The sequence below is a fragment of the Pieris brassicae genome, chromosome 11 (genome assembly GCF_905147105.1).
Source record: "Pieris brassicae chromosome 11, ilPieBrab1.1, whole genome shotgun sequence".
In the NCBI taxonomy this organism is placed as follows: Eukaryota; Metazoa; Arthropoda; class Insecta; order Lepidoptera; family Pieridae; genus Pieris; species Pieris brassicae.
In genome coordinates, this window is record NC_059675.1 from 2,637,940 (window position 1) to 2,665,939 (window position 28,000).

General features: G+C 33.3%; 1 protein-coding gene across 1 annotated transcript; it reads left to right on the top strand.

Moving 5' to 3' along the window:
- On the top strand, positions 1–27,991 carry LOC123715893 (CD109 antigen). Its single transcript, XM_045671242.1, has 33 exons — positions 1–218; positions 707–1,068; positions 1,277–1,457; positions 2,106–2,277; positions 2,991–3,103; positions 4,576–4,716; positions 5,469–5,655; positions 6,032–6,201; positions 7,956–8,114; positions 8,681–8,905; positions 9,394–9,571; positions 9,930–10,105; positions 10,555–10,665; positions 10,984–11,124; positions 12,144–12,293; positions 13,010–13,149; positions 13,845–14,008; positions 14,250–14,473; positions 14,977–15,153; positions 16,312–16,494; positions 17,126–17,362; positions 18,359–18,543; positions 19,534–19,636; positions 20,294–20,455; positions 21,853–21,954; positions 22,534–22,720; positions 23,327–23,481; positions 24,002–24,073; positions 24,501–24,662; positions 24,906–25,099; positions 25,424–25,598; positions 25,825–25,930; positions 26,336–27,991. Exons 2-33 carry the CDS (start codon positions 716–718, stop codon positions 26,518–26,520), a joined length of 5,370 nt encoding a protein of 1,789 aa, XP_045527198.1. The 5' UTR covers positions 1–218; positions 707–715; the 3' UTR covers positions 26,521–27,991.
- Positions 27,992–28,000: the final 9 nt, after the last annotated feature.

Sequence of the window (28,000 nt, forward strand, 5' to 3'; positions counted from 1 at the left end):
TACCGGGTGTGGTGCGGCTGCGCGAAACAAGTTAGGCTTTAGTTTTTCGTAAAAGTGATGGAACCGCGTAACGAACTTACAGTTTGATATTCGTGATCATATTATAATATCCCATTGAAATATTTTATTCTTATATATCAGTAACGAGACAGTAGCTTTTGTGTGTGATAAGACTGAAAGCTTGCCGTTTCCATGGGCGTTAACTTGTTAAATAATAAGTAAGTTATTGCATTATTATTAAGGTTAATCGCGTCTTAAACTTTATAATTCTGTCCTATATTAGGTTTAATATGAATAAATCCCTGTTAACTTACTTCTCAACAAGTGTCTTTCCGTTATTTGTCTTTTAAGGAAAGGGTTGCCAAGCTGTAAACAAAGCAATTTTTAACTTTTACGAGATGTTTTAATAAGTTGGAATTCAATTCTTATTTGATACTTTGTAATTAAACAAGTGTTTGATAGATCCTAGTTCACCTAATAATTCAATAGTTTGAAGTAGTTCATGATATTTTATTGCATATAGCTCACATTCGTAATACATAGTATAAAATTAATTCTAAAACAACCTCTTATTATAACTATTTGATTAATGAACTATTAAAATCAATATAGCTTACAGTTGCTATAAAAATGAAAAATAAATGCTCCTTATTAAAACCTGATACAATTCATAACAAATTTGAAAAAAAAATTACAATGTTTACAGGTCTGAAGTATGAATCTCTCTATTAAGATTGCAATACACTTAAGTATATTTGCACAAATATGTTTTGGGCAGGATTATGGAACTCAAACATATAATCCAGATTCTGTAAACCCTACAAATGACTACCTCAATACCAATGATCCAAAATATGACAATCCATATGATCCAAATAGACGGAATCAAAACCGCAAACAGTATGATAATTCATATTCAGATAAAAGATATAGCCAGTATGATAGAAATGATTTAAATACTTATAATCCTGACAATACTCCACGACCAGCATGGGATTCTAGCAGAACATACAGTACATCATTTAAAGGTGCTGAGTTGGAGCATGAAAGTGTTATCATAAATGAAGCGTAAGTACTTAGATTTTTAATTTGTGAGGAGTGTGTACTTTTGTATGATCGCAATATTAACTTTTTTTTTCTTTCTTTAATTCCTAAATCTTCAGGGATAAATCCCTAAAATAAAGGTTTAAGATATTGAAATTATAAAATATAAGATATAAATTTTTAACAAATATCCATTAGGTTCAATTCCATTATATTATCATTTTTGTTACAGCACTTACTTTATTGTAGCTTCTCGTATGGTACGTCCAGGACAGATATACAAAATATCAGCTAATATCTTGAGAGCAAGACTACAGATGACAATACGGGCATCCATCTCATGCAATGGTGTGGAACTAGCACATGTTAGTGAACGAGTGAAGGAAGGAGTTCTGGAGATCCTTAATTTGAGAGTATGTATACTTTTAACTTTTTGTATCAAATATGGTACTTTTGACTCTAAGAATAATGGAAACAATGGCAAAACATTTCACAAGTATACAATATATTGAATACCCTAAGAATCTGAAACTATAACAGTTGGAACAGTCAGTCAGTCTATAACAGAAATTAACTCTGATAAAGTTCTGGGACGATAGAATCCATAAGTATGGAACAAACTAATTTGGATACCACACCTTAATACCCTGTTAAAATTATTAGTAACATTAAATTTATTATAACTCAGAGAATAAATCAAAGTATATGAGGAATTTAACAGTATTAATGTAATCTGTATATGTACCTCATAAATAAATAAACATTATTTTCACAATAAAATGACAATTTATTACAAATATACAGTATTTACAATACCTACATAGTAATAATAATAATTATGAATGTTTGGTCCTTACGGCAATGTACATATAATGTTGGTAGAATTTTTTCTCTGTATTGCGATACTTATTTGTTGAGCAAGGAAAGCTGACTTTAATTCTTAGTAAAAAATACTGTCTACCTACCATCTTTGTGTCTTCTTCTTGTCTGTCTGTCTGCCTTAAATAAAATATGGTCTGGCCTATACGACTAGAAATAAAACAAGGATATACTTTTCCTAGATCCCAGCGACATCAGTACCAGGTGATTACAAGTTGAGAGTGGAAGGTCTGTACCTAGATGATCCATTTGGTGGTAATGCCTTTGTAAATGAGACTCAACTAGACTTTTCGCAGCGGTTTATGACTATATTTATTCAGATGGATAAACCAGTTTATATGCAAGGGCAGATTGGTGAGTTGACAGTTTTTTTACGTAATTTATGTGAGACAATACAATATTAGCCTGCATCTTTGTCCTCGTGCATTTGAGCATTTAGTATTTTTATTTTGTTTCGTTTTGTCTGGATCTGCTAGATTACGAGATCAAGTCTATGCATATTCTAAATTGCAAAGTGCAACAGACAAACATACAATTTTTTTAAATTATAATGAATTAAAGAGTAATTGATACTACTCTTAATGCAAATCACAAAGCACAAACATCGTCGCTGTTATTATGTAAATCAAATTCAATGATTGTATATTTTATTTTTAAATTTAAAATTGTTTCTTCATATTTGTTTTCATTATAAATTTGAGATCATTTTATATTTTAATCTAGGTTAAACAACTGAATAACTAACCTACTTGGCTCTGGCCCTCTTCTACAGGGCAATCGCCTAAAGAATGTAACCCATATTAGAACACTCAAGGCATACATAAGACTATATAGCCTAGCTACTTTCTATATTATGCATCATACAAACTTTGCTTTTAAAACAATTGCTAAGTATCCAATATCTTGGTGTCGAACTAATAATGTTTTTGTATCGGCTTTGATATAATTTTTAATTTGAATTACGACATTGCAATATGCTTTGAAATGGATTTCGTTAACCGTCTCAAGTAATTTATATTTAGTATTAATTATTTTATATGTTTATTGATAATATAACAATTATACAGTGCGATTCCGGGTGATACCCATAAACACGGAGTTGAAGGCTTTCGGAAGGTCAATTGATGTATATATACTCGATCCCAATCGTCGCATCATGAAGAGATGGTTGTCCAGACAGGTATATATATAATATTCTCTATTGTTTGAAACTTTTCTATAAATTGCATTTTTTATACTTGCACTTTTTTATAGAAAGGTACTATGAAAAAGTGTTGCTATTCCTACCAACGATGATCTTTTTACATACCTGAGCGTAACTTTCGTTGAATAGGATTCCTTTTGAGAGAAGACTGAAACAGATCTCATATTATGAAAGAGCAACTTTCACGCAAATAAAACACTTTTATGTCGCAGCTTTCGTTAAAACAGGATAATTATAAAAATGATAGCTAAACTGTTTTTTTATTAAATCGAAAATATATTGTAAATGTCAAATTCAACAAAAAGCTACTATGCTATATGTAAATATGAAAGCTGGAACTGCAACAAAATTTATTATAATTTTTTTTACATGCATCCTAACAATCTTAAAAGAATTTGAAATAAAGATACATAGTAGACTTCTTAGTTATGCTCGCTGCGTACCAGTACAATATCAATTATAATATTATAATTTTCCTGACTCAACATTACGAGCTGTTGTAAATATTATTACTCGGCTTGGACTAAATTTGCAACAGTAATATTGATAAAAATACATTTCACTATCTCAATTTTACAATAAACTTTAATGTAGCAATATAAAAATCTCCCGAAGTATTGATGGACATTAAAAAGTAAAACTTTTTGACGTTACTTCTAGTTCTAGAAGTTTCTAGAACAGTTTTTCAATACAAATCGATAACGGGATATTAACAAAAATTAAATTATAAATAATGATATAAATTTTTAACTATCACTACCTTTGACAGTAATTAAACCAGAAACATGAAACCAAAACAATGAACGATTATTGCTCATCGCATTGCAATCTTAATGTTGGCATCGATTATAGAACACGTAAACGCTACGATTACAAAATCATGTTTCATTTTAGTTAACACCTTGTTGTCTTTCAGATTATCTCAAACAATAGTGTTTTATGATTTGTTTGGAATAGATCAGGTTTAATACATTGTTTATTAGGGCTGTCTTTAGTTTATTGTTGGTTTAATAAGAAATTCGAGTGAGGGATGTACTACTTATATTTTGTTTATAGTGATGTTCCCATTTAGAATTTAAAAGAAATATGAAAGCCGGTAATTATTATATTAAGCACTAGTTGAAAAGGAAACACACAACACTGCTGTTGGTCAAGAGGTTTTGTTAGGTTCGATCCCCGGCTGTGGACCAATGGAATTTCTGTCTATGTGCGCATCTAAGACGTGTTAGTCAAAGCATGCCTCAAAATATACAATCGATGACACGTGACAGACTGAAGGCTGATCACCTACTTGTCTATGAAATAACAATGATCAAAGAAATGCATGCAATCCGAGGCCAAGATATAGGTTCTAGGACTAATGGTTTATTATTATTATTATTAACGAAATTGTCTTACCGATTTTATAATTGTATTACAAATCTCAAAAGACTTATGTTTCTTTATAGAGTAACTTTGGTACAGTGAGTCTGCAATACCAATTGTCAACCCAGCCCATATTCGGAGAGTGGTATGTGCGAGTGGAGGCGTTAGGACAAGTTGAGGAGTCGCGATTCTTGATCGAAGAATACTATCAGACCAGGTTTGAAGTAAGTGCATTTGTTTATATCGTAATAGCAAATTTAAAATTGGAAGCTAAAGCTGCCTATGGAATTTAGTTTATTTGATTTTACGATAAATAAATATACAATTTCTAGAAAATTTATTTGTTACGCATTATAAACTGATTCATTAATTGCACAAGATTAAGATGAAAATTTTACTTAGGTTTAATACAGGATACAAATTTGTAATGTATCTAAAATATAGACATTACTATAGTGTAGGTAATAAATTGAAGGAAAATAAAAGATCAGTGATACAAATAAATATATATATTTTATTTAACTGGGGCAAACGGGCAGGAAGCTCACCTGTCAAGTGAGACCGCCCGCCCATTGCCTGAGAGCTTTCACAGCCGTAACAAAATAGTTGCCGTTAGTAAGCTGTCTGCAATTTTCACAAGTTTTCAGAACTCAGTACTTTTAATTCTCACTTCTCTAAGACTTGTCTGTTCATGGTTAAAGCTCATGGCGTATAATTTGAAAGTATTTTCGAGTTCCGCCGTAACACGTTAAGAAAATATAAGAGCTTTAATGTAATACGATTTTTACGATGCAAATCTAGTAAGCTGTCTGTACTTTTCAAAAGTTAGTACTTTAATTCTTAATTCTTGTAGACCTTTGGTTTCATGATTTAAACCTATGGCGTATACCTTAGCGCAATTTTCGAGTACCGCCGTAACAGGTTTCGGCTTTTGTAGGTCAGGTTATGGTTTCTGATCTTATAATATTATTTTTAGGTGAACGTAACAATGCCAGCGTTCTTCTTCAATACGGAGCCCTATATTCACGGGCGTATTATGGCCAACTATACCTCTGGAGCTCCGGTGCACGGAAACCTTACCTTGAAGGCCACTCTTCGTCCCATACCCCAATATCGTCCCAGGGACTTTAGGAAACAACTCGAACTTGATCCTTATTCAAGAGGTCAGTTTAAAAAATAAATTCATAATAATGTTTTTGAAATTGATATTCATATTTATTTTTATATCGCATTCTAAAGTTTTTTTTTTAATTTCGTCCTATCCTTAATACACACAATTAATTTTACTGATAGTGTGTTTACTAAATAATAATAATAGGAATCGGAAACCTTACTATATAACTTTTATAGCGATTCCGATTTTAATTTAAGGTTTTTGTCCCACGTAATTGTGTGATATCAGTACTATAGAGATTTAATGAATTCATTTTAGAAATATTAGGGAGTTCCAATGATCAGTTAATGAAAGTTTGTATAGGTTTTATAGAGTAGCCCTGCAGCGTCAATTCCAACTTAAATATTTAAATACAATTTTTTTAGCGCGTCCAAACTACAATCCCTTCTTATATAACGAGAGTGGATATCAACCATTTGAATACGGACAGGAGGAAAACACACATGTGAATTATCGTGCTGGACAGCCTAATCAATTAGATCACCCCGACTGGTGGTACGACCCACAAAAGGTGTTCACACGGCTGTTTAACTTTGTGAGTATTCTTCATATTTAATTTTCTGTAATAGAGGTGTTTATTTTTTCTGGGTTATTGTGTACACATACCTCTTACATTTGAATAATAAAGAAAGTAAAAATAAATGGCGGATTTTCGAAAATATCATGTGTAAAATATATGTGTGATGATTTTACCAATAGTCAAACACATGTTGTAATGTAGAATTTTAGAACGTTATTTCATAGGTACAACCGATATTTTAAAGAACGTGAAACTTGTCCTTTCTTAGTAATACATCTTTATATGATTCAAGCTCCATATAAAATTTAGTCCATCTAATTTTAGCAATGAACCTTATAAAATGTTTTTATTTTATAATTCAATACCTATCACCCTTATGATAATAATACTTACGAATAAGTAATTCAGAAATTTATAAATATACATGTGCTCGTACACCCACTTTGAGTTTACTTCGATGTGAACTAGAAATCGTGGCACAACGATATTGTGTGGTTTAAATTATGTTGCAAGCTAGCAACATTCATTGCTATGCGGACGACAGCACTGGGGCTACTTTTTACATTGGCCGGGCAGGTATTTGTCAGGCTGATGTCGATAAGTATCGGAACATACTTGGGTCTGAAGTCGAAATTCTTCTACGTAGAGTCTCGGACTGAGGTAGACTAAATCTAGTCCAATTTAACCCCAAGAAGACACAAGTCGAAGAAACTCTTCTTAAAGACACATAAATACTTGGCGTTGAATATCGAACGTCGCGACGTTCAGTTTCGCGGTCATTTGAAGGGAAAGGCTAAATTAGCCTCCAAAAAGCTTGGTGTGCTCAGCAAGGCGAGACGGTAGTTCCCTCCGGGCCACCGCTTGCAACTCTATAAAGAGTAAATTCGGCCCCACGTGGAATACTGTTCCTCACCTACCTCACCTCTGTGCGGCAGCTCCCCAGTACCAGCTCCTTCCACTTGACCGTATTCAACGAAGAGCGATTCGAATGGTTCACGACCAATCATTTTTCGTGCGGCTTGATCCCTTGGCGTTGCGTAGAGATGTGGAGTCTCTCTGCATCTTCTACCGCATTTACCATGGAGAGTGTTCAGAAGAGTTCTTCGGTCTAATACCTGCAGCTAAGTTTCATTATCGGAGGTCAAGGCAAAATATAAAAGACCATCCGTATCACCTCGACGTCCGTCGTTCCACAACTGAACGTTTACTAAGGCAGTTTTTGCCGCGTTACCACTATGTGAAACCAGCTGCCCACTAGAGTATTTCCGGACTAATTCCACTTAGGGTCCTTCAACAAAAGAGCGTATCAATTCTTGAAAGGCCGGCAACGCACTTGCGAGTTTTCTGGCAATGTGAGTTTCCATGGGTGCGGTATCACTTAACATTAGGTGAGCCTCCCGCCCGCTTGCCTCCCATTACAAAAAAAAATAAAAATAAAAGAGGATTTTATTTCTTACTCTATATTAACGACTCGCGTACAACAATAGAATATAAGCAAAAAATAAATGCTTATTGCTATGAAATGAATGCTTAATGAATGTAATGTAAATGTTGACGAGAGTTTCTGCTCCTGGCTATACTCTCTGGGCCTAACTCCGACGATTTAGGAAATCGCTACGCATATAAAACTTTAAAACCTTGAGTGAGCCTTGGTACAGTCTTGGTTCGAACAGATGTAACTTAAGGTCTCCAAATCTTACCATTGTTATCAATTTGAAACTATGTTATGCTTCTAACACGATATTTTATTATGTGATGCTTATACGCAGGATGAAAAGTTCCCCTTTTGGATGCCAAAACCAGATCCAATAGAGTTTGCGAATCAGGCGAATCAACCTAATTCGATTCCCAACTACAATACGTACAGTACATCGTCAACGTACAACTACTACAATAACAATTATGATCAACTGCCGTATCTGAGATTTGTGAGTATGCCTTTTGTTTTTAGTATAAAATGTTTTTTTTTTAAATTATCATATTTGAATATACGTATTCGCTAATCTTACTACGCTTGAGCGTTCTCATCCCTGAGATCGTATTCTTGAACCACGATGGGCAGCAATGGAGCTTTCTTGCTAGTACAGTGAAAGGATATGTCGTGAGGAAACCGGCATGCCAGACAGGCTGATCACCTACTATTATGTTCACAAATAAAGTGACAAAACAAATGCATTTAGTTTATTTATTTTTAATGTTTATATAAGCTAAACAATAATTTATTGTATCAATATAGACATGTAACTTCAGTCAAACAAGCTGCATAACAAAATACTTTAAAGTTAAATAACCTGCATTAACAGTCACTTGTCATTGTACGATGTTGAAGTTGAAGTTTAGCGTACAAGTTTGAATTGGTAGGCATTATTTTACGGATTACCTTACAAATTAAAATAATATAAATCCTATAAAAATAACTTGGTTTCGATGCGAATCTTCTTGTTCCATTATAGAGTATTATCATTTGCGTTTTCATAACAGTAAGGTTTTTCAGTTCAACGGCACGTATGACTTCAAGTACCCAATGTCCGAGTTAGCCCAGCTGGTACCTACTCTCGATGGGATGGAGGTGATAATAACAGCATCTGTGGGAGATCCCTTTCTCAATGAAATTATAGAGGGTTACAGCATCGCGAGAATATTCAACTCATCTCTTTCTGTTACATTTTTGGGAGGGGAATTGCAAGTGTTCAAGCCGAGTATGCCGTTTGATGTTTATGTAAGTTGTATTTTATCGGTTTTATACGAAACGAATTTTTAGGATAAAACAATTCACCTTTACCGGGGAAAGAGTGGCCCGACTACGTACTTCGCTCACACCAGTGAGCTTGCGTGCTGTCCTTTAGGTGATTCACCACCTTGCGACGGCCCAAGCCCAGGTCCAAGTCTCGCCGGAGATGCCCCAGCGCCTGTCGCCGAAAAAACACATTCCAGCCGAGCTACGCTCGCCAAAACAACCCTAACAGTCAAGGCCCTACAAGCCAACAGCGAGATTCCATTAAAAACCTCTATCTTTATGTGTAATGCTTTACCAGTCAGTTAATAATGGAATAAATTCGCCTTTAAATTCTTGTTCATGATAATAATAAAAAAAAACTGTACTGTCACACGTACACATTTGACTGTACAGTCACAGTCTTGAACCACAGACAATATTTAAAATATTTAGGCGTCGTCCGATTTTTAATTAAATAATTAAATTACCAGATGGTGGTATCATACCATGATGGATCAAAACTGCCAGAGTGGCAAGCACTGGGGATATCATTAGTGGTGACAGGTCAGCTTGAGGGCAGGGGCGGAGCCCTAGAACCTTTGCGGCCTACGCTTGTACCGGGACAAAACGCTGTGTGGCATCTCAAAATGGATTTGTTTAAACTATTACGTGAGTATTCTTTTAATAAGCATTTTCCTATTTAACAAGGATGTATATAGTTGTAATTAAGACATTCATACACAATAATGATCTAAATAGTATTTAATTTAGTCAGTTATCTTGAAAATAAATATTTAAATATTAATCAAATTCTTTGAAATAATGGGTTTATTTTTGTTTTGAAAGATTTTTAAATTATTTTAGCTTTGATTACAATAGCAGTGACATTGTTCAATATCTGATACAAATTTACAATATTCCCCAATAGAAAATCGAAGATTCGGTTTGCACGTAATTAATTTTGAACGCTCCTTTGAATGTGCTTTTATTATCCATGTTATTATTATGTTAAACAAATTTCAAACAGGTCTAGAAAACGACCCCAACTACCGCGACACCTTAGCGGGTATAACGGGAATACGTTTAAACGCACAACTGTCTGACGCAATGGGTGCGCGTGCGTCCGCCGACGTACACCTCGTAGCGCACCATTCGCCTAACCAACATCATATACGGGTGTCTACTAGTACTACTAATGCTAGAGTAAGTTTTCCTATTACAACATATCTTACGTAAAACGTGACTGAAAAAATTGGAAATATATAAAATCTGCTTTATTAAATTAAAAAAAAATAAGAATAATCTAATAATAGCAGTCATTTTACTGATTAGGATGAAGTGTCATAAAACAGTATGTAACTTATGGAGTCTTTTTGGAGAAATTTTAATTGAATGAATACATTTATTTTAAAACAAACCAATCCAATAAAATACATTTAATATACTTACATCGTGAAATCTTTAAAAATATCTAATAACTAATGACTTTATACTAGAATTAGCACACACTCTCTACTAATATTTTTTTAAAAATTTGAAGCAAATTCTTTATAAATAAAATATTCTTAAACGTTATTTTTTATTTCATAATTTTTAAGGATATCAATTTATGTATATATTAAGTAATGAGCATTTAAAATACTTGTTTTTAGGTGGGAGAATACATAATATTTCATGTTGAAAGTAACTTTTATATGGAAACATTCAGTTACGTGGTCATGTCTAAGGGCATTATTCTTACGAGCGGACAAGAGAATATGCAGGTTTGTTAGAACAGATATTAACAATTTAGGAGTCAACAATATATATTAAATCCAGTAAAATAAACATCGCCGCATAAATGTGTTGGCATTTGCAATTTTTATATTTATCTAATGATTTTCATGGTTTACAACCATTATATTTATTATTTCCGAGACTATTAATTGTATGAAATATATTCCTCTTTATTTACACATAAGCACACAACACACATTTGTACAAAGGCCACATTTTAAACTAATATTCATCACAAACAGCTATGCATTTTTTTAAAGATTTTGTTTTTTCAAGTATTTTTACAACGTGATTTTATAATTTAGGAAGGCGTCCGTACATTCGCGGTAGTGTTGTCAGCTGAGATGGCGCCGGTCGCCACGATAGTTGTATACGCGGCGCAACGACGTGCAGTCGTATTGGCAGATTCCTTAACCTTCCCTGTCAACGGAATATCTAGGAATAATGTAAGTATAATGTTTCTTCTAGTCGAGCACTTTTTCCGTGATGACATAAAAAAACGAGTGGGGCATGATGTTAAGACTCGAGCGGTAACGCAGATTCGGCTCTGTACATCGAGAGCAAACAACGTATATGGCGAGAGTATCTTGAGGTATTTGCTACCGCGGCTAATAAATGTTCTACCCAATCAGATATTAGATAGCCTAACGCTAACCAACATAAACAGTAAACTAAAAAACTACTTTTATATGCAATTGTTGCGCTCCTAAACAAGTCTGCTATGGTTAAATTAATACAAACCACAGCGGTTTTCTAATGTAACATATTCTGATATTATTATTTTATTTTCTAAAATAAATAGAAAAGAAAAAAATAATAATGTTTACCACATCATACATAGTACTACATCTACGGCGTATTTTACAAAATGTGACAAAATAAAATAAGCTCACAATAAAATTACCAGAAATTGCGGTAAAGCAAAAAAAAAATCATCAGCAAAACAGCCAATTAGGTTCGAGATAGGCACCCAGCAATGCTTTCTCTAAAACCGATCAGCCCACTACCGAATATATCCAGCTCCGAATGAATTCGCAAGAGGGGTGCCTGGAGTCCTAGGTTGGTTTTTGCAGGAGGAATTTGGAAAATATTGCTGATTTTAGATCAAGGGAATGAGAAAATTTCTCAGTATATAATTATCTAGTAGTTTTTATAAGAAGGTAAGACCGTAATGTTGAAAAAGTTTAGACAAACTTGTTTTGACCAGTAAAAATTTAAGCTGTATTTTCATTTAATGCTCAACTGTAGTTTTGTAAACCTAAAAATTCATTATTATAAAGACTTTTTTGGTAACTTTTGCTTAAATGTGTCTGGGAGGCGTCAGGTCAGTGCTATACATATATATACTCGCTACTCAAAGTAATTGAGTAATTTTTAATAGAAATCTATTTTAATAAAATTCTGAATAATTTTCAACGAGGTTTGTTAAATTAGCTTTTTGTATAATATTGTTTTTGTTTTCTAGTTCACCGTGTCAATAAACAACAGAAAGCACCGCACAGGGGAACGAGTAGAAGTAGCTATATATGGCGAACCCGGCGCGTATGTCGGTCTGTCTGGAATAGACAATGTATTTTACACTATGCAGGCAGGAAATGAACTTACGTATGCCAAGGTAACTTTAGAAACAGTAAAAGCATCACATTATTTATGTAAATTCCTATCATCATCATCAAATTGCTTTACAGCTTCTTATGCCTTAGTCCCTTTCGCCTTTCTCCGCAAGTATCTTTCGCCGTCGAAATCTATCTCGTGCTCGTTGTGTCCAATTTCGACAACCCTTTTTTGACGTACATGACAATCCCATCCCACCAACGCAGCCTCGGTCTACCAGGTTTTCTCTCGCCACCAGGTTGTGAGTTCAGTAAGGAGGACCTCAGGGGGGCTCTGTCATCTGCCAATTGATATACATGTCCCAAAGACTGTTTCATTTTAAAAGTTGCGTGTAGTTAACGTCGTCAAGAATGTTATCACGTTTTTCATTGAAGTGAATATGCTAAACGGGTCTAATAAAAATTCTAAGGCCAATTATGAAATCGCCATGAAGTACGCTCACCTGGCCGGCGATCAGCGGCCCCATCGAGCCGTGGCGGCCAACGAGATCTTACGAGATCTGCAGGCCGTGGTTGGTCGGAAATTTAAAATATATTTTCGATACACACTGCTGATGCGGTATTGCCCTAAGAATCATTCGCTTGAAAATAAGAAGCTCGCTTTGAATTTAAGCAAGTTTACAAGTTTTTCTACAAGCAGCAATTACGATTATTTAATATTAATTACTGACATTTTAGAAAAAAACCCAAATTTGTATGTTAATTTATTATTTTTAAGGTAATATCAAAAATGTCCCAATTCGACGAATCAACAAACGGTACGTTCGCGTATACGTGGCGTTCGCACTTTGGTGACGCTGACGAACTCGTGTACTTTCCATCAACAAGCTTTGGTATCGATGCAAATAGGACACTTGAGTGAGTATATTAGTATAATATTTTATTGCCATCTAACATATTATATCAATACATATATTCCAGGCTTTTGATATAGTCAGAACGAATGTAGACATATAACAATATCTCATTTTATATTATTTTGTGTTGCGATTAATAATTGGTAAGGTATACAAATTTGTAACATTAATTTCTTATACTTTTCACACAAATAAATTTATAGTTAATATTATTTAGTAACAGTTTTACTTAGGAACTATGGAAGTACCTATTATATATATATTTATATAAAAATTAATTGCTGTTCATTGGTCTCTCTAAAACTCGAGAAGGCTGGACTGCTTTAGCAATTATGGTCTTGAAATATTGATATACAATCTGCTTTAATTGTAATATAATAAAATTGTAATATAATTTGTAATATCTGCTTAAACTTCCCACTGTTTTAAACCTTGCCTGAAGTTCAGGTTTAAAACAGTGGGAATCAATGTACAACTGGGAAATAATTGATGTTTTTTGTCTTTTAAGAAATAAAAAATTTCACTTGGTTGTCATATATTTATAGATGACCTCAGTTTATTGTTTAGCTGTATTATTAGTCCGTTCTTCTCTGTTCTGTTCTAACATTTATTTATGATTTAACATTTTTGTATTTAGACACAAATATATGCATGTGATACGAAGTTCAACAGATCTAGAATATTTTTTTCTTTCAGGTACTCAGGTCTAGTCGTATTCAGTGATGTAATGGTGCCACGCCGACACAGTAACTGCAATGCATCTTTGGGAATGGCTGAATGTTTGGACGGCAATTGCTATTCCGTGGAAAAACGATGCGATGGCGTGGTGGACTGTTCCGATAGGACTGACGAGTCTCATTGTAAGCTTCAAATATATTATTATACTTTCAAATATTAGTGCTATATTAAAAGGGCTAAATTAGTTTAAGGAACGTTTGTTAATAAAAATATTTTTATTAAGGTAAATTTAAAAAAAAAAACTTTACATTATAGATTATTTAAGCATGCAATAATTGCGCTGTTAGCACGTTGATTATTCATAAACTCGCCTAGTTACGAAGCTAACACAGAATTGTATAGCCCATATAATTTTATTGTTAGGCCCCCGAGATAACTCCTTCGAGTTAAGCCACTTCCGAAAATTCCGATTTAACCGAGTCCAGCGACAATACGATAATGTGTGGATGTGGCGAGACGTTAATATTGGACCCCACGGGCGATACGTATTCACTCTCGATGTTCCCCAAGTTCCTGCCCATTGGACTGTGTCTGCCTTCAGTATGTCCCCATCGATGGGGCTTGGCATGACTGTGACGCCGTCGCATGTGAGTATTAGATAATAGATACATTGCTTTACTGACATTTGTTTATCCCCTTATTTATAAATATCTTTATAATTGCACTTTTTGTCTCTTTCTGTCAAATCTGTGTTGCCATGCTGAAAGGAGGTATAATTTTAAAACGGTGCAAAAGATTTACTTTTTATATGGGAAATGGTTGGAAAAGATATTCTAAAATCTTATAATCTTGATTTTTACTTTTATAAACAATGAAGAATTAGTTTTCATACATACGCCGCTACGTTCGCAAACCGCGTTCATACATTCATATACATAATTTATGTTTTGTAAGATCTTGATTGACGAATACATGAAATAGATATATAAAAAAAAAACAATTCATGAATTAAAAGGCGAGGTTAATAAATTTTCATAATAATGGGTAAGAATACTGTTTATGCAGTGAGAGATTAAAATTTTTGACAAAAATTCTAAGCAAACGTATATTAGTTAATATTTTATTACCTTTTTTACATGAAATTTGCCAGTACGAAGGCATCCTACCGTTCTTCATAAAGGTGGAAGGACCCGACGAGTCACGCCAGGGTGAACAGCTAGGTCTTCGTGTGGTTGTCTTCAACTACCAACAACAGGACATTGAGGCCGTCGTCGTATTGGCCTCTTCACCGGACTACATGTTTGTACACGTCGAAGAAAATGGTATCGTAAGTGGCTTTCAGAAAATACTATAATAGAAAATGTACTAAAAATCATAATGTTGCTATATAGCTTGCCAGCCAGTGGACAGTGAAATGTGTATTTGTGTATATATGTAGTGTATGTGTAGCAAGCTGCACATATAGTTATATGTGTGAGGGTGAGACCTAAAAACCCTACGGATCACAAAGCCCTAAAGACGTACCCTAACACATAAATAGTGAATATATAAATACGTGATGTCTGCACCATGTGACCCAAGGTAACAAACGGATGGGTAGGATCAGAGGTTCAATGTGGTGGGATTATCTCAAAGCTCAAAGCAGGCTTACCACGATAATTAATGGCTCGAAGGAGTCTTCGCCGCTTTTAAAGGTAGCGAGAAATGTGTATTCAAAATTGATTTATTGTTTTAAAACAATGTCTTAGTTACTACTTATATCTATTCACACATACATATTATGATGTATGTGTCTTTTTACTTTCTATTTTTAATGTATCATCTTTTTAGTTTAGTTTGTTTTTTTTGTTCCTGTTTAGTTTTGTCTTAATAAATGTGTATAACATGTATTTTTGCACTACTTGCCTATCTTATGTAATTGCCCTCCAGTTGCCCTCCTTTTGATTTAATTATGTTCAATTTTTTTATATTGTAGTGTAACGAAGTGTAAATAAATAAATATTATTCTTGGGAGCTGTCTGTGTATCGCACACCTTCAGCTGTTATGTTAATTTGGAAGGACCACGTGAGCCGTGTCAGCATTTGGTCAATGTTCCATTGAAATCTGAATCTTGTTTTGCGTCGTCTAATATTGCAAATAAAAATTACCCCCTTTTTCATAGAAAAAACATTTATAATCTGTAGAAAATATGTCTTTTATTTTGTCGGAGAATGATTTTAATTACGTATTTACAAGCATCCGGACATAGGGACGCCAACTGGACTAGAGAAGTGGTTTGACGGATTAGTATTAAAAAATCACTTTGTACCAATACTGACTTAATTTGATTGTTTGAATCAGGGGTTTTAACGAAGTCTAAAGGCGTGGATACCTTCTCGAGGTATAGGAAGGAGACAAAAACATATCTGGGATTAATTTCTGATCATGTGAATAATACTAATAATGTAATTTGTATTTTATTTAATTAAATTTTTATACCCTCAGGTTCGTTCATACAATCCGCGTACGTCTTTCGGCGAGCACCAATTCTTCGTATACATAATAGCAGGAGACGCGGCTACCGTTCACATCCCAATTGTTCCGGCACGTCTTGGTACCATACATATCAACATACATGCGGCCACTCTGCATGGAATACATCGCGCTACTAAGACCATACGAGTTGAGGTAATTAAAAAACAATGAAATGACAGTATTTGAAGCGTGTCTTAGTGATTTACTAAATTTTCTTCAACTAAGAGTCCTATATTTTATATTAGTTTTTAACTCGTGGTTTTTTGTTCAACAACAACTAGTAAAATGTGTTGTCGTAAATTTTCAATTATAAATATTTATTTTATTATACATATGGGACAGATGAAATAACGGACATGTTTTTAAATACATTTTTAAATATTAGCGCACTCATACGCGCGAAACAAGCAAGAGCAGTTTTTGTGCTACGTGCGTGTGTCGATAAAGTTTCAATAAAAATACATGTAAAATGTAACTTAGATAATGAATGTAACTAAGATGAAGGTTATGTGAAATTAATAAATATATGAATGTGTATATGATTCATGTATTTCATATCGGATTTAGGTTTCGCAAGTGCTTAGTATTTTTTTTAAATGTAATTGACCGAGACATACTCGCGTTTACATAACTGACGCTAAACTTTGACTTAGAAGCATTCGATATGAGCTAAGTAAATAATATGATAAAATTATCATATGAAGGCTGAGGCCATGAGTTGTAGCGCCTTGATTTTTTGAGCCAAGTGTGTACAGTATCTAATAAAAGTACTTATATATTTCAGGCGGACGGTCTTCCCCAATATCGGCATCAGTCGGTACTGTTAGACCTTTCGAATCGTGCGTACGTATTCCAGTACATGCACGTAAACGTAACGGAGACGCCGATAATTCCATACGAAGTGGATCGTTACTACGTGTTTGGGTCTAATAAGGCCACAATATCGATAGTTGGTGACGTCGTAGGACCGTTATTTCCAACTATGCCGGTTAATGCTACCAGTCTACTGGATTTGCCTATGGTAAGTGCTCGGACTAGTTTTTTTTAAATATATTTAAAAGTTATTAATATTAATTCATCGAAATACTGATGAAATATCAAAATACAGTGCAACTTTATTCTATAGTATATACGGTTTTTTTGATGTCATATAGTTAGTGACATTGAGCGCAGAAAGCTCGCAACTGAGTTGGCGGCTTTTTAAGAATTAGTTCGCTCTTTTCTAAAAAGACCCTAAGGCGAATTGGTTCGGAAATACTTCAGTGGGTATCTGGTTCCACATAGCACCACCATACGTGGCAATAACTGCCTCAATGTTTTATTTAATTGATTGAAATTTTGACTGATGACTTACTGATAACTGAACATACTTAACACAACTCTTTGAGCGAATTTCCTATCTAACGTTAAACGTAAATTAATCAATAAAGCTTTTTATAAATTTGACGATTATTTAAATAATCGTAATCTCTGTGTTTTGCTCCATTTCAAACAATTGATATGACTCAAAACTTGGCGATTAAAAAGAGTTTCTTGCCCGCTTCACGCTCTTGTCTTGCGAACTGGTAGTAAATGTAAATTTAGAATTAATTTAAAAAAAAATCTGTTGACGTTCATAAGTACTTGATTACCTATATTAATAAAGTTATTTTGAGTTTGAGCTTGCCAAAGTCGGGTACAAATTGTTTGTTAAGTATTTGCAAAGATAAATTACCGCCTTAAATTCTAAATATTAGTGCATTAATTCTACAAGGGATACACTTCAGAGTGAATCGAAAAGATTAAAATTAAGACGGCTGTCCGATAGTGACGAGTATTTCGTTCATATTATTAAATAAATATATTTAATCAGGAATAAAGTTATTTTAATATAATTCGAAACTCACAGTGACGACTGAGTCACTTTAGATTCTGTGAAAATTATCTTTTTACTATATAATTACTAAATTTAAGGAATAGCTTGATTATTTTGTATTTAATATGACACGAACGTCCATAATAAAACAATATGATACAGGAATCCGGTGAACAGAATATGTTCAGTTTCGCGGCAAATATGTACTTGACACTATACATGCGTCTGATCAACCAGAGGAATAGAACTCTTGAGAAGGAGGCGTTTGAGCACATGAATGTGCTTTATCAGCGGCAAATGTCTTATATGAAGATGGATGGATCTTTCTCGCTGTTCAGGAGTGACTGGTGAGTGAACATCGCCAATATCTAATGTATCTGCTTTTGTCTATATAATTGTTACGGTATACAATAGTTTTATCTTAGACGGCTATAAATCAAATTATATATTACAGTTTTAAAAAAAACGTTTAAGGGCTGGCTTCTGATCACACTTTACTCAGTTGGAGATGCTACTGATGCACTCACAAAATCACGCTTTACGCGTATCAAAATTGTAATTTAAAATATATTAATTTTGGTATGGAAGAGCCAGAACAAAATCTTACACATTATTAAGTACATTTAACTAGGTAATATCTATGTCGGCTATGTTGTGAAAGGGAGGATGTGTATGTGGCGTGTACTAATTGATGTGAAACATCTATAGCCGCACGTAAAACTGCAACGTGGCGAAGCGTCGCCGGCATGTTCGAGCATGTTCGAGCGCGGAACAACAATAGATGCTGTATTTATTAGATATCTTGATAATGTTATGTCCAATACTTTTGTAACATACTTCAGTTACCATCGACCAATTGTCACAGTTAAACCGTCCTCAAAGGCAACATCGAATATAATTATTACCGAAGTCACTGATTAAACGAATTAAGTAGTCACGATTTGAAATAAATTCGTAAATTTTTGTATTTAATGAAAATAACTGTTTATTCAATAAATAGTCATCGATATCTGGAAAAGAATCGTAATATTTTATTTTATCATTATGACATATTTAGTTCCTATCACAATATGTTTCATTTCTGCATATTACTTTTACAAATGTCGATGATTCACATCTGCCAGGCGTCCCGTGACGGCCCCCATTTTTTTTTAATTACTTGTATCGTAATGTGTGACAAAATAACTGTTAAACAAAAACGGTCAAACTAAAATTATCTTAATCCAATCTAGTGTTTTTTTTTATATTTATGTTAACAACAGACAGTAGAGTAGATGTGTTATCTAAAAAGTATTACTTAATCAACATTAAAGTTGTTATATTTTTTTACCTTGTAGGAACCAATCGGCGTCCAGCGTTTGGCTGACTTCGTTCTGTTCCAAGATATTTCAAGAAGCGTCGTTCAACGAGTGGGAGAACTTCATCTATATTGATCCTAATGTGAGTTTATAATGTTGTATCTTCGAGCAGTACTCTTTTTTTCTGTATTAAGAACTTAGTTAACAGTCACTTCTATTATTTTTTAATTGGTCACTTGATACTGCTAAATATAAAATAAAATATGTTTATTATGGAACATAAGATACAAGTATCACTTATTCCATGTCATTAAATTTGAATAGGTAGACCTCCTTACTCTTCGGCAAAGAAGACAGAGAATGTAGGCCGAGAGAAAAAGCCGGAGTAAAAAACTCTCGGTACTCTTTTAAAATAGCAAATCATCAAACAACACTTATTTTAAAACAAATATCGCAAATTAATTAGAAGTAGCCTGTCTATACTTTATTGCCCATATAGCAAATATTTCTAATAAACCGTACACCAAAACATACATGTTTCTTTGTACGCCATGTACATGTACATAATACACGCGGTACTACATTGGTAATTAAAAAAAATGATTTAAATAAAGATTATTTTTTTATGTTAGACTGACTTTTGTCGCAGGATCGTCGCGACTGTATGAACGTCTAAATAGATAATAATAAATCGCAACAATACCACAAAAACACAGGTCAAACTGATTACCGCCTTTTTTGAAGTCGAGTTAAAAATAACACTTCAAGGAATGTACTATACATAGATATCTCTTAACAGGTGATTTCTATGGCCGTATCGTGGGTCTTGGAACATCAGAGCCCTGAGGGTGCGTTTTATGAGACAACATGGCTGCCAGACCGCAATGCCAATACAACTATAACGGTGCCAATGGAGAGTAAGCTGTATCGGGAGTACGGTGCTCAGCTTATGGGCGAAACGGTAAGTATTCTTTAACCATAGATTACAAATTACGGCAAGAGGCTGAGGTTTGAGGACGCGCAACTTTTTAATAACTGCCTGCATCGTTTATAGGTGCTAACACAGTTTACTTGATACTATTGATATAGTTCACATTGCAAGAATCGTCATGCTCATTAAAAAACACTTTTTGAACGGATTAAAGCTATGTATTATTATTAAAAACTTATAATTATTTACATAATTCTAATATTTTTTTCCGACGTTTCGCGTGCTTTTCAGCGTGCGTGGTCACGGTGACCGAAGACAAAAGGTGTTGAATGTCAAAAGTATCACAGCTGCCGAGAAAGTTGTTTTATGTGTATTTAATAAAAGACAATACTATCGTCATGCTCGTTGAAATGTTGTTGCTTGTGGCGGCGTTGATGCGTCGGGTTGTCTCTCTCCCTAAAATATGGCGAGGGGGCCGATGGCTGGCCACGCCTCATACTCGTGACAACGTACTTGTGGTGACTGGTCCGACTTTAATTCGTATATGCGGTTTGTTCGCACGAGAATGTAAACTCTTGTACGTGTACCTAGTACGTGCGTGCTCGTATTTCACCGTGCCTCGCGCTGATAGAGGACAAATCTTTGTTTTAAATTTATTTTATTATTATTTATTAAATTTCTTAAGATATCATGTGGAATTTGGTGTAATGGTTGCAGCTCCTTACAATCGTTATGTAAAAACTATAACTTGGCGATTAAAAGAGTGGCGGAGAATTTATTGCCAGTTCTTCTCTTCCGTTTTACGGACGATTTGAGAACTTGCAGTAAATGTAAAAAAATTAGAAGCATATCTTTAATTTTTTCTTGACGTTTATAAATGTACATTGTTTTACCTAAATGGATAAATGATTTTGACTGATTGATTGATTAGTTCGCGCCTAGAGACGTTTGGCCTTCTTTATGACTAAGAATATTATAGATTTGTGTGGTTTCTTGTTGAATTACTACTATTTATCATTGTTGTTGTTGTTTTTTTGTATTTTTATTATTTTCCCGTGTAACGAACACAACACAGGAAAGAGAAAGATTAAAGAGATTAATATAGTATAACCTTATAAAACTTTGTATGAAAGGTGTTTTTTCTAAGATCATTTACGTCTTTTAATTTTTTTTCCCTATGTGAATGAAAGTCCGGACTTCTTACAAAAGGTTGTTAATTAAATTAACAAAGATAAGCTTTTTAGTGTTATCGTTTTAATTTTATAAATAACATTTATGTATGTTGGAGCTGTCTATTATAATTCTTAAAAAAAATAGTAATTGCTATCATTACTAAAAGAAAAGGTTCCCCACTACTTCTTTTAAATTTATAATATTGTGTTATTTATTTAAATTGCAATATTAAAGTGTAATATTTTTTCTAATAGGTGAACAATTCAATAGTTCTACAGCGAAATATATCATTGACAGCCCAAGTTGTTATAACTCTGGAGTCTGTTAAAAATCTTAAGGACATTGGAGTGAGAGAGGTTAGTACATATATTATTATTTTTTAAATCAACTTGGATGATTGTTCTGTTTTTTTGAGTTTATTGATGCGCTAATTGCAATAAAAACTAATGATAATCCAATGCTGTCATAAAATAAATGTTATATAGTTACCGGAATGCTTAACATTTTCTATACAGCTGCAAATAAAATTAACCACTATTCGCACAATAATAATTATAAGTAACGTCTATATCTGGTACGAGTGACGACGTGTGAGCGCGACCACAGCACACCACACACTTTTCCTTCATTCCTACACATCACATGAGATATTTCAGCATATATATCGAAAATCGTCACAAACAAAATTCTTCATTCAAGATCATCATAATATCAATGGCTAACCAGGCTTCGGAAGTACCGTTGACCATCGCAATCTATCTCGTGCATCTTGCATCCAACTTCGAACGCCTATTGTTACACCATACCTGCTTTACTGTAACTAAATCATCATCAGTTTGTTTATTTATAATTGATACACGTTTTATAATCCCTAGTGTAATATTTTTTCAAATGTATTTTATAGTATTTTATCAATTTTGTTATATATTTTCTAGGGTCTTAGTGCCCAAGTAGCGACAGCCCAACAGCGAGGTGTGGCCTGGCTTGAACGTCATTTACGTCTATTAAGCGAATGGTCGGAGCCCTACGCGCTCGCGATCACCGCGTACGCGCTCGCGTGCGCTAAGGCACCCAGTGCTGAACATGCGTACAGGTTGTTGAAGAGACGGCAAAGATCCGAGGGTAAGTCTTATAAGTAGGGGTAGTATTATAATATTTCCTAGCTTCTTCGGTATGTTCGTACTTACTTACGGAAAATATTTTAAACAAATTGGAAAATTAAAGTGAATATTTTTAATTGACTTCCAAAATGGTTATGAGTTTGCTCTGTGATATTGTTGGAATTGGATATTTTTTAAGTATAATGTAGGCTTTTAAGGGCGTGTACTAAATTGTGTTCAGGAATGTTCGGAAATTAAATTATGTCTTTATTATTATTTAAATTTTAACAAATAAAATTACCTACCTAAATAGTCTAGTTTTAGGATTGGACACTTTTTCATAATCAGTTTATAGTTTTTGAAACACCAGAGTTCTGGGCAGTATGGGTAAAATATTAAGGGTTCAAATTTTAAAAATTGTATATCATCTTACCCTTCCAATAGCGAATGGGGCAGACATATGCTTCATATTTTTCGAAAGGCAATGGAGTGCTTGCAAATTCGGAGATAATGTTAAAATTAATAAATAATTTAACATTTTTTCTTGTCATCCAAATCATCTAGAATATAACCGATATCTTCAATAATGATATCTCAATTATTATAAACTATGTTCACGTTATCCCAGGTGGTCTGGTATATTGGGGCAAAGAGCCGGTCCCTCAGCCTCCATACAAGATGGAGAATCAGAAGCCATTCCTTCTACCAAGATTGCCGTACAAGTACGACTCCAATAATATAGCAACAACTGCGTATGCCCTGATGGCATGCATGGATCATCAGGTAATAATAATTTTTGTCGGAAATTATTATTTTTATTTTACAGAATATTAAACCATGATTAAATTAAAGTGGAAACCACTGTGGTTTGTGTTAATGTAACAATAGCTGCCTTGTCAGGACCTCGACAAAAGTGTATGAAAACTTCTAAAAATTCTTCTATATTTTTCTATATGTCTGCACACGAAGTACAGAGCCGTCGTGCTTGACGACTATTATTAACTTTAACCTGAATATATTTTTCGAGACAACATATTAATTATATTTCTATAGATTAAGATGCTGTAGCGGGTCACACTGCTTTTAATATTTTACATATATATGTGTTTATGAAGTGACGTCACTGATTGCGATTCCATAAAACGCCATAATTAATTTACAACGATTGCAAACTGATATATAGTTTAAACTGTAGTTATCATTTTTATATTTTCATAATTATTGCACAGACAAATATGAATTGTATCAGTAATTATAGATAGCGAAAGTCGAGTAAAATTTTTATGTAAACATTATATTTCAGGATAACAATGAACAAATAGTAATGTGGCTCAACTCGCAGAGATTAAAAGATGGTGGATGGTCATCTACACAGGTATGTGTTATACTTTAATCTATTTTAATAAAAATATGTTCGCATATAACTATTTTATGTGAGAAAATTGAATGAGACGGAAGACTAAGATATATTGTCACCTATTGACAAAATAGTTGAAATTATTTATGTTCATTATTCTCGAAGATTCTTTACTTTAACTACAATAAAAAAACAGTTGCACTACAAGATCTGGGCCTCGGATGGGTGTCTGTTTCAGAATCATTTGTCAATCTAATAGGCAAGTAGGTGATCAGCCTCTCCTCAGTCGACTTTTTGGGTCTAAGGCAAGCATGTTTCCTGACGATGTTTTTCTTCACCGTTCAAGTGAATGCGCACATAGACAGAAAGTACATTGGTGCGACGCGACTAAATCAAAACTGCTCTGAACTATAATAACTGTATAAAATTCTATACTATGTTACAGGATACATACATAGCTCTACGTGCGCTCATAGAGTATACGAACCGTAAGCGACTACGTGACGTGAGCTCGTTGACGTTAACTGTGGACGCTGTGGCTTTGAACGGGACTACGAAGACATTGCACGTTGATAATAATAACTTGGCCGTTATGCAGAGTATTGAGGTATTTAGATAAAATGTGGATTTTAATTGCAAATTTCTACCAAATATAAACGCGTTTATTTTTACTTAACTACGTTTGAAGTCCTGTGGTCAGCGAGAGACTGCCAATGAAATATTGCAAATACTAAATTCAAGACAATAAATGCCCTTGTATGGAAACATACATAAATTATACAATAGTTATGTCAACTTGATGAAAAACCTAATTAGTTGGATCTTTTGATGGTCTTTTTTACCCCCCAAGATTCCGTCAGCGTGGGGCACAGTGAAGGTGACAGCTCGTGGGGCAGGATATGCTATCCTGCAAATGTCAGTGCAGTACAACGTGGACGTACCAAGGTTCCAGACGGCGCCACCGGCACAGTCGTACTCGTTACTTGCGCACGCGCAGTATTACGGAAGAAATCAGTCTCATATTGATTATCAGACATGTGCCAGGTATAAGTTATATAGTAATTTATTATTTCGTTACTCAGGCATTAGTTTAGTTACTTATTTAAGCATATTACGCTAAAATGTAGGTATTAAAACATAATCACAATATGTGTTAGTGCAAAACAATGTTCCTAGGTATATGTAAATATTTTATTTATAATTGTAACCATATACTATCTTTATTAATATATTACTTTTTTAATTCCCACATTATATAACTCTGCGGCTGTCTCACTTAAGAGGCGTTTATGGCGTTCCTACAAAAATGATACAGCTTTTCCTATAATTTTTATTTAAAAAAATATACAAAAAAGTATGTTTTTACAGTTGGACGTTGCTTGAGGAATCACCCCGGTCTGGTATGTCAGTGATGGAGGTTCGAATCCCGACAGGATACATGATCCAGCAACAGCGTTTAGACGCCTACGTGTTATCCCGCAAAGTCAGGACGCTACAACGAGCAAAATATACGCCAACAAAATTACTGTTCTTCTTTGACTATGTAAGTAAGAAACTTAATTTAAAAAATACATAGATAATAATATTTATTTTTAAAATAAAATAAAAATTGCTTTGGAATAACATATCATTTAAATATATATATGTCTCGTACAGTCACAATTAAACTATTATTTATTCGTACAGTTAACATCTACACCTATGAACGATAAATTACAAAAAATATTTTTTAAAAGCTAAGAACAAATTGTGAATCTGTATTTTTTCAGTTGGACCACGAAACGACGTGTGTAAACTTCACAATAGAGCGGTGGTATCCAGTAGCCAACATGTCGCGATACTTGCCTATAAGGGTCTACGATTACTATGCACCCGGTAAGTTGTTTAAAGTTATACACTATTATGTATTTGAAAATAGTCATGATACTATATAAAAATGGAATATCTCTGTATAAAATGGACACATATCTTATAAATAAAATAATCACAATGAAAAAAAAATCATTAGGAAAATAATTTGTCGATTTTTAAGTCTAAGACTGGTTATCTCACGATATTTAATAATAATAATAAATTTTATGTTTCTCCCATATAACTTTATTGATATATTCACCTAGAAAAAAACCGACATCTATGCATAGCCGGAGTTTGAAAGCACCACCTCAGGTACAACAAAGTAGAAAATTAGCAATGCAATAATTAAAAATACTAAAGTGGCATACCGGTAAAATGAAGGCTAAGTCATATTTTATAATAATTAATTTTGATTGTGATTTACAGAACGGTTCAACGAGACGATATTCGACGCCTTACCAACATATTTATTAAACATATGTGAAGTTTGTGGATCATCACAGTGTCCGTACTGTGCTGTTTATAACGCAGCCTTACGTATTGCTGTCACACCTGCATTAGTACTAATCATGGTTGTCGCTAGATACATCACATATAGGCTGTTCACGTAACATGTGCAATTTTAAACTTTCAAAATGGTCCATTGATAATATAAAGATTAAGAAAAACTAATAATTGTTGGCCAATTTTTAACACACTTAACAAGTTAAATTACAAAAGAAAATATTTTGTTTTTATTATTAATGAAAACTATATTGAAAATATTGAAATTTTACCAGTTCCATGACTGTTTGGATTCATATATAATTTGTGAGAATTAATTAAATGAAGCATTAAAAGCAAATTTTAATATAAGCAGCATGTATAATGACTTGACCATTTTGTAATAATTTAAGTACAGACATTGTTAACACAGTGTATGTTACAGAATTTTCACTGCCATGTTATGCTACAAATATCCTAAATTATATCTGCTGGTATTATAAGTTTGACTTAAAAGACATAAATGTGTGCAATGGTTTTGATATATAAATATTTTACTTATCATAAGATAAACAACATTAATAAAATATTATTTGTATATATATTTTTATACCACCGGTTAGAATTTCTTTTCCTCATTTGTGCTATTAACTGGTTGTATTATAGCAAATACTTAAAACTTTTTAGTTTTAAAATATCCATTCCAGATAGATTAAGTATTATTATAGTGTTCATATAACAGTAAAAGTATCAATATCAAAGCAATATGTAAGTACACATGAAATGTCCTATTGAGCTCGATTTTGCTTTTTATATAGACACCATATTTTTTAGAAGTGAGTCATGTCGCCTATTATCATTTATTTTCTGGTGCTTCTTATGAGCTCAGATATTATTTAATGTTTAACAAATATATTTACTTGAAATTATATACAAAAAACTAAAAAAGATACTTGATTCTAATACCATTATAAAATTATTACATTTTGTAATATCATATGCAGCCTTGCCTCACATCTACAAGGTCAAATCAATGTTTGTATATAATTATTAATATTATGTATGTAGCTTTAAGATATTAAGCATTTATTTACATTATTTTTGTATATCATAAGGAAAAAATGTGCACATCAATAAATTTTGCCTTATTAGTTAAATTCGATGTAACTAGTTAATAATATTTTCATAAAGACGTAAAGATATATTGTATGAATGGTGTTTTGTAGATTAGTAATTATCCCAAAATGTACAAATGAGACTCCCGTCCACATTTTATGACACAAATTACGATTTTCAACATATATATATAATTTAGCAATAAAGTATTGGCAAAGTTTAAAATACATATATGCCATGCATAATATGATCCAATATACATGCAAGCTAATGGCAGAGTAGTTTATTCTATAGAAAGCTGTATTAACTTTTTATATATAGATATAACTACCTTAATGAATCCTTTTTATAATTGTAACTGATGCATGTTACTTAATTAATTTCCGTCCCAAAATTATTATTATAGACTTTTTTTTACCTTTTGTATTTTTGTGTGTAGTATTTTAAGTTGTAACAATTTGTATGGAATGAAATCTCAATAGATCTATTTTT

Bases quoted from the DNA above. Each gene is read 5' to 3' on its own strand.
- LOC123715893 (XM_045671242.1), top strand. From the start codon at position 716: ATGAATCTCTCTATTAAGATTGCAATACACTTAAGTATATTTGCACAA. The intron at 9,572-9,929 runs GTGAGTATTCTT...AATTTCAAACAG, and splicing joins GGATTTGTTTAAACTATTAC to GTCTAGAAAACGACCCCAAC. The intron at 25,931-26,335 runs GTAAGTTGTTTA...TGTGATTTACAG, and splicing joins CTACGATTACTATGCACCCG to AACGGTTCAACGAGACGATA.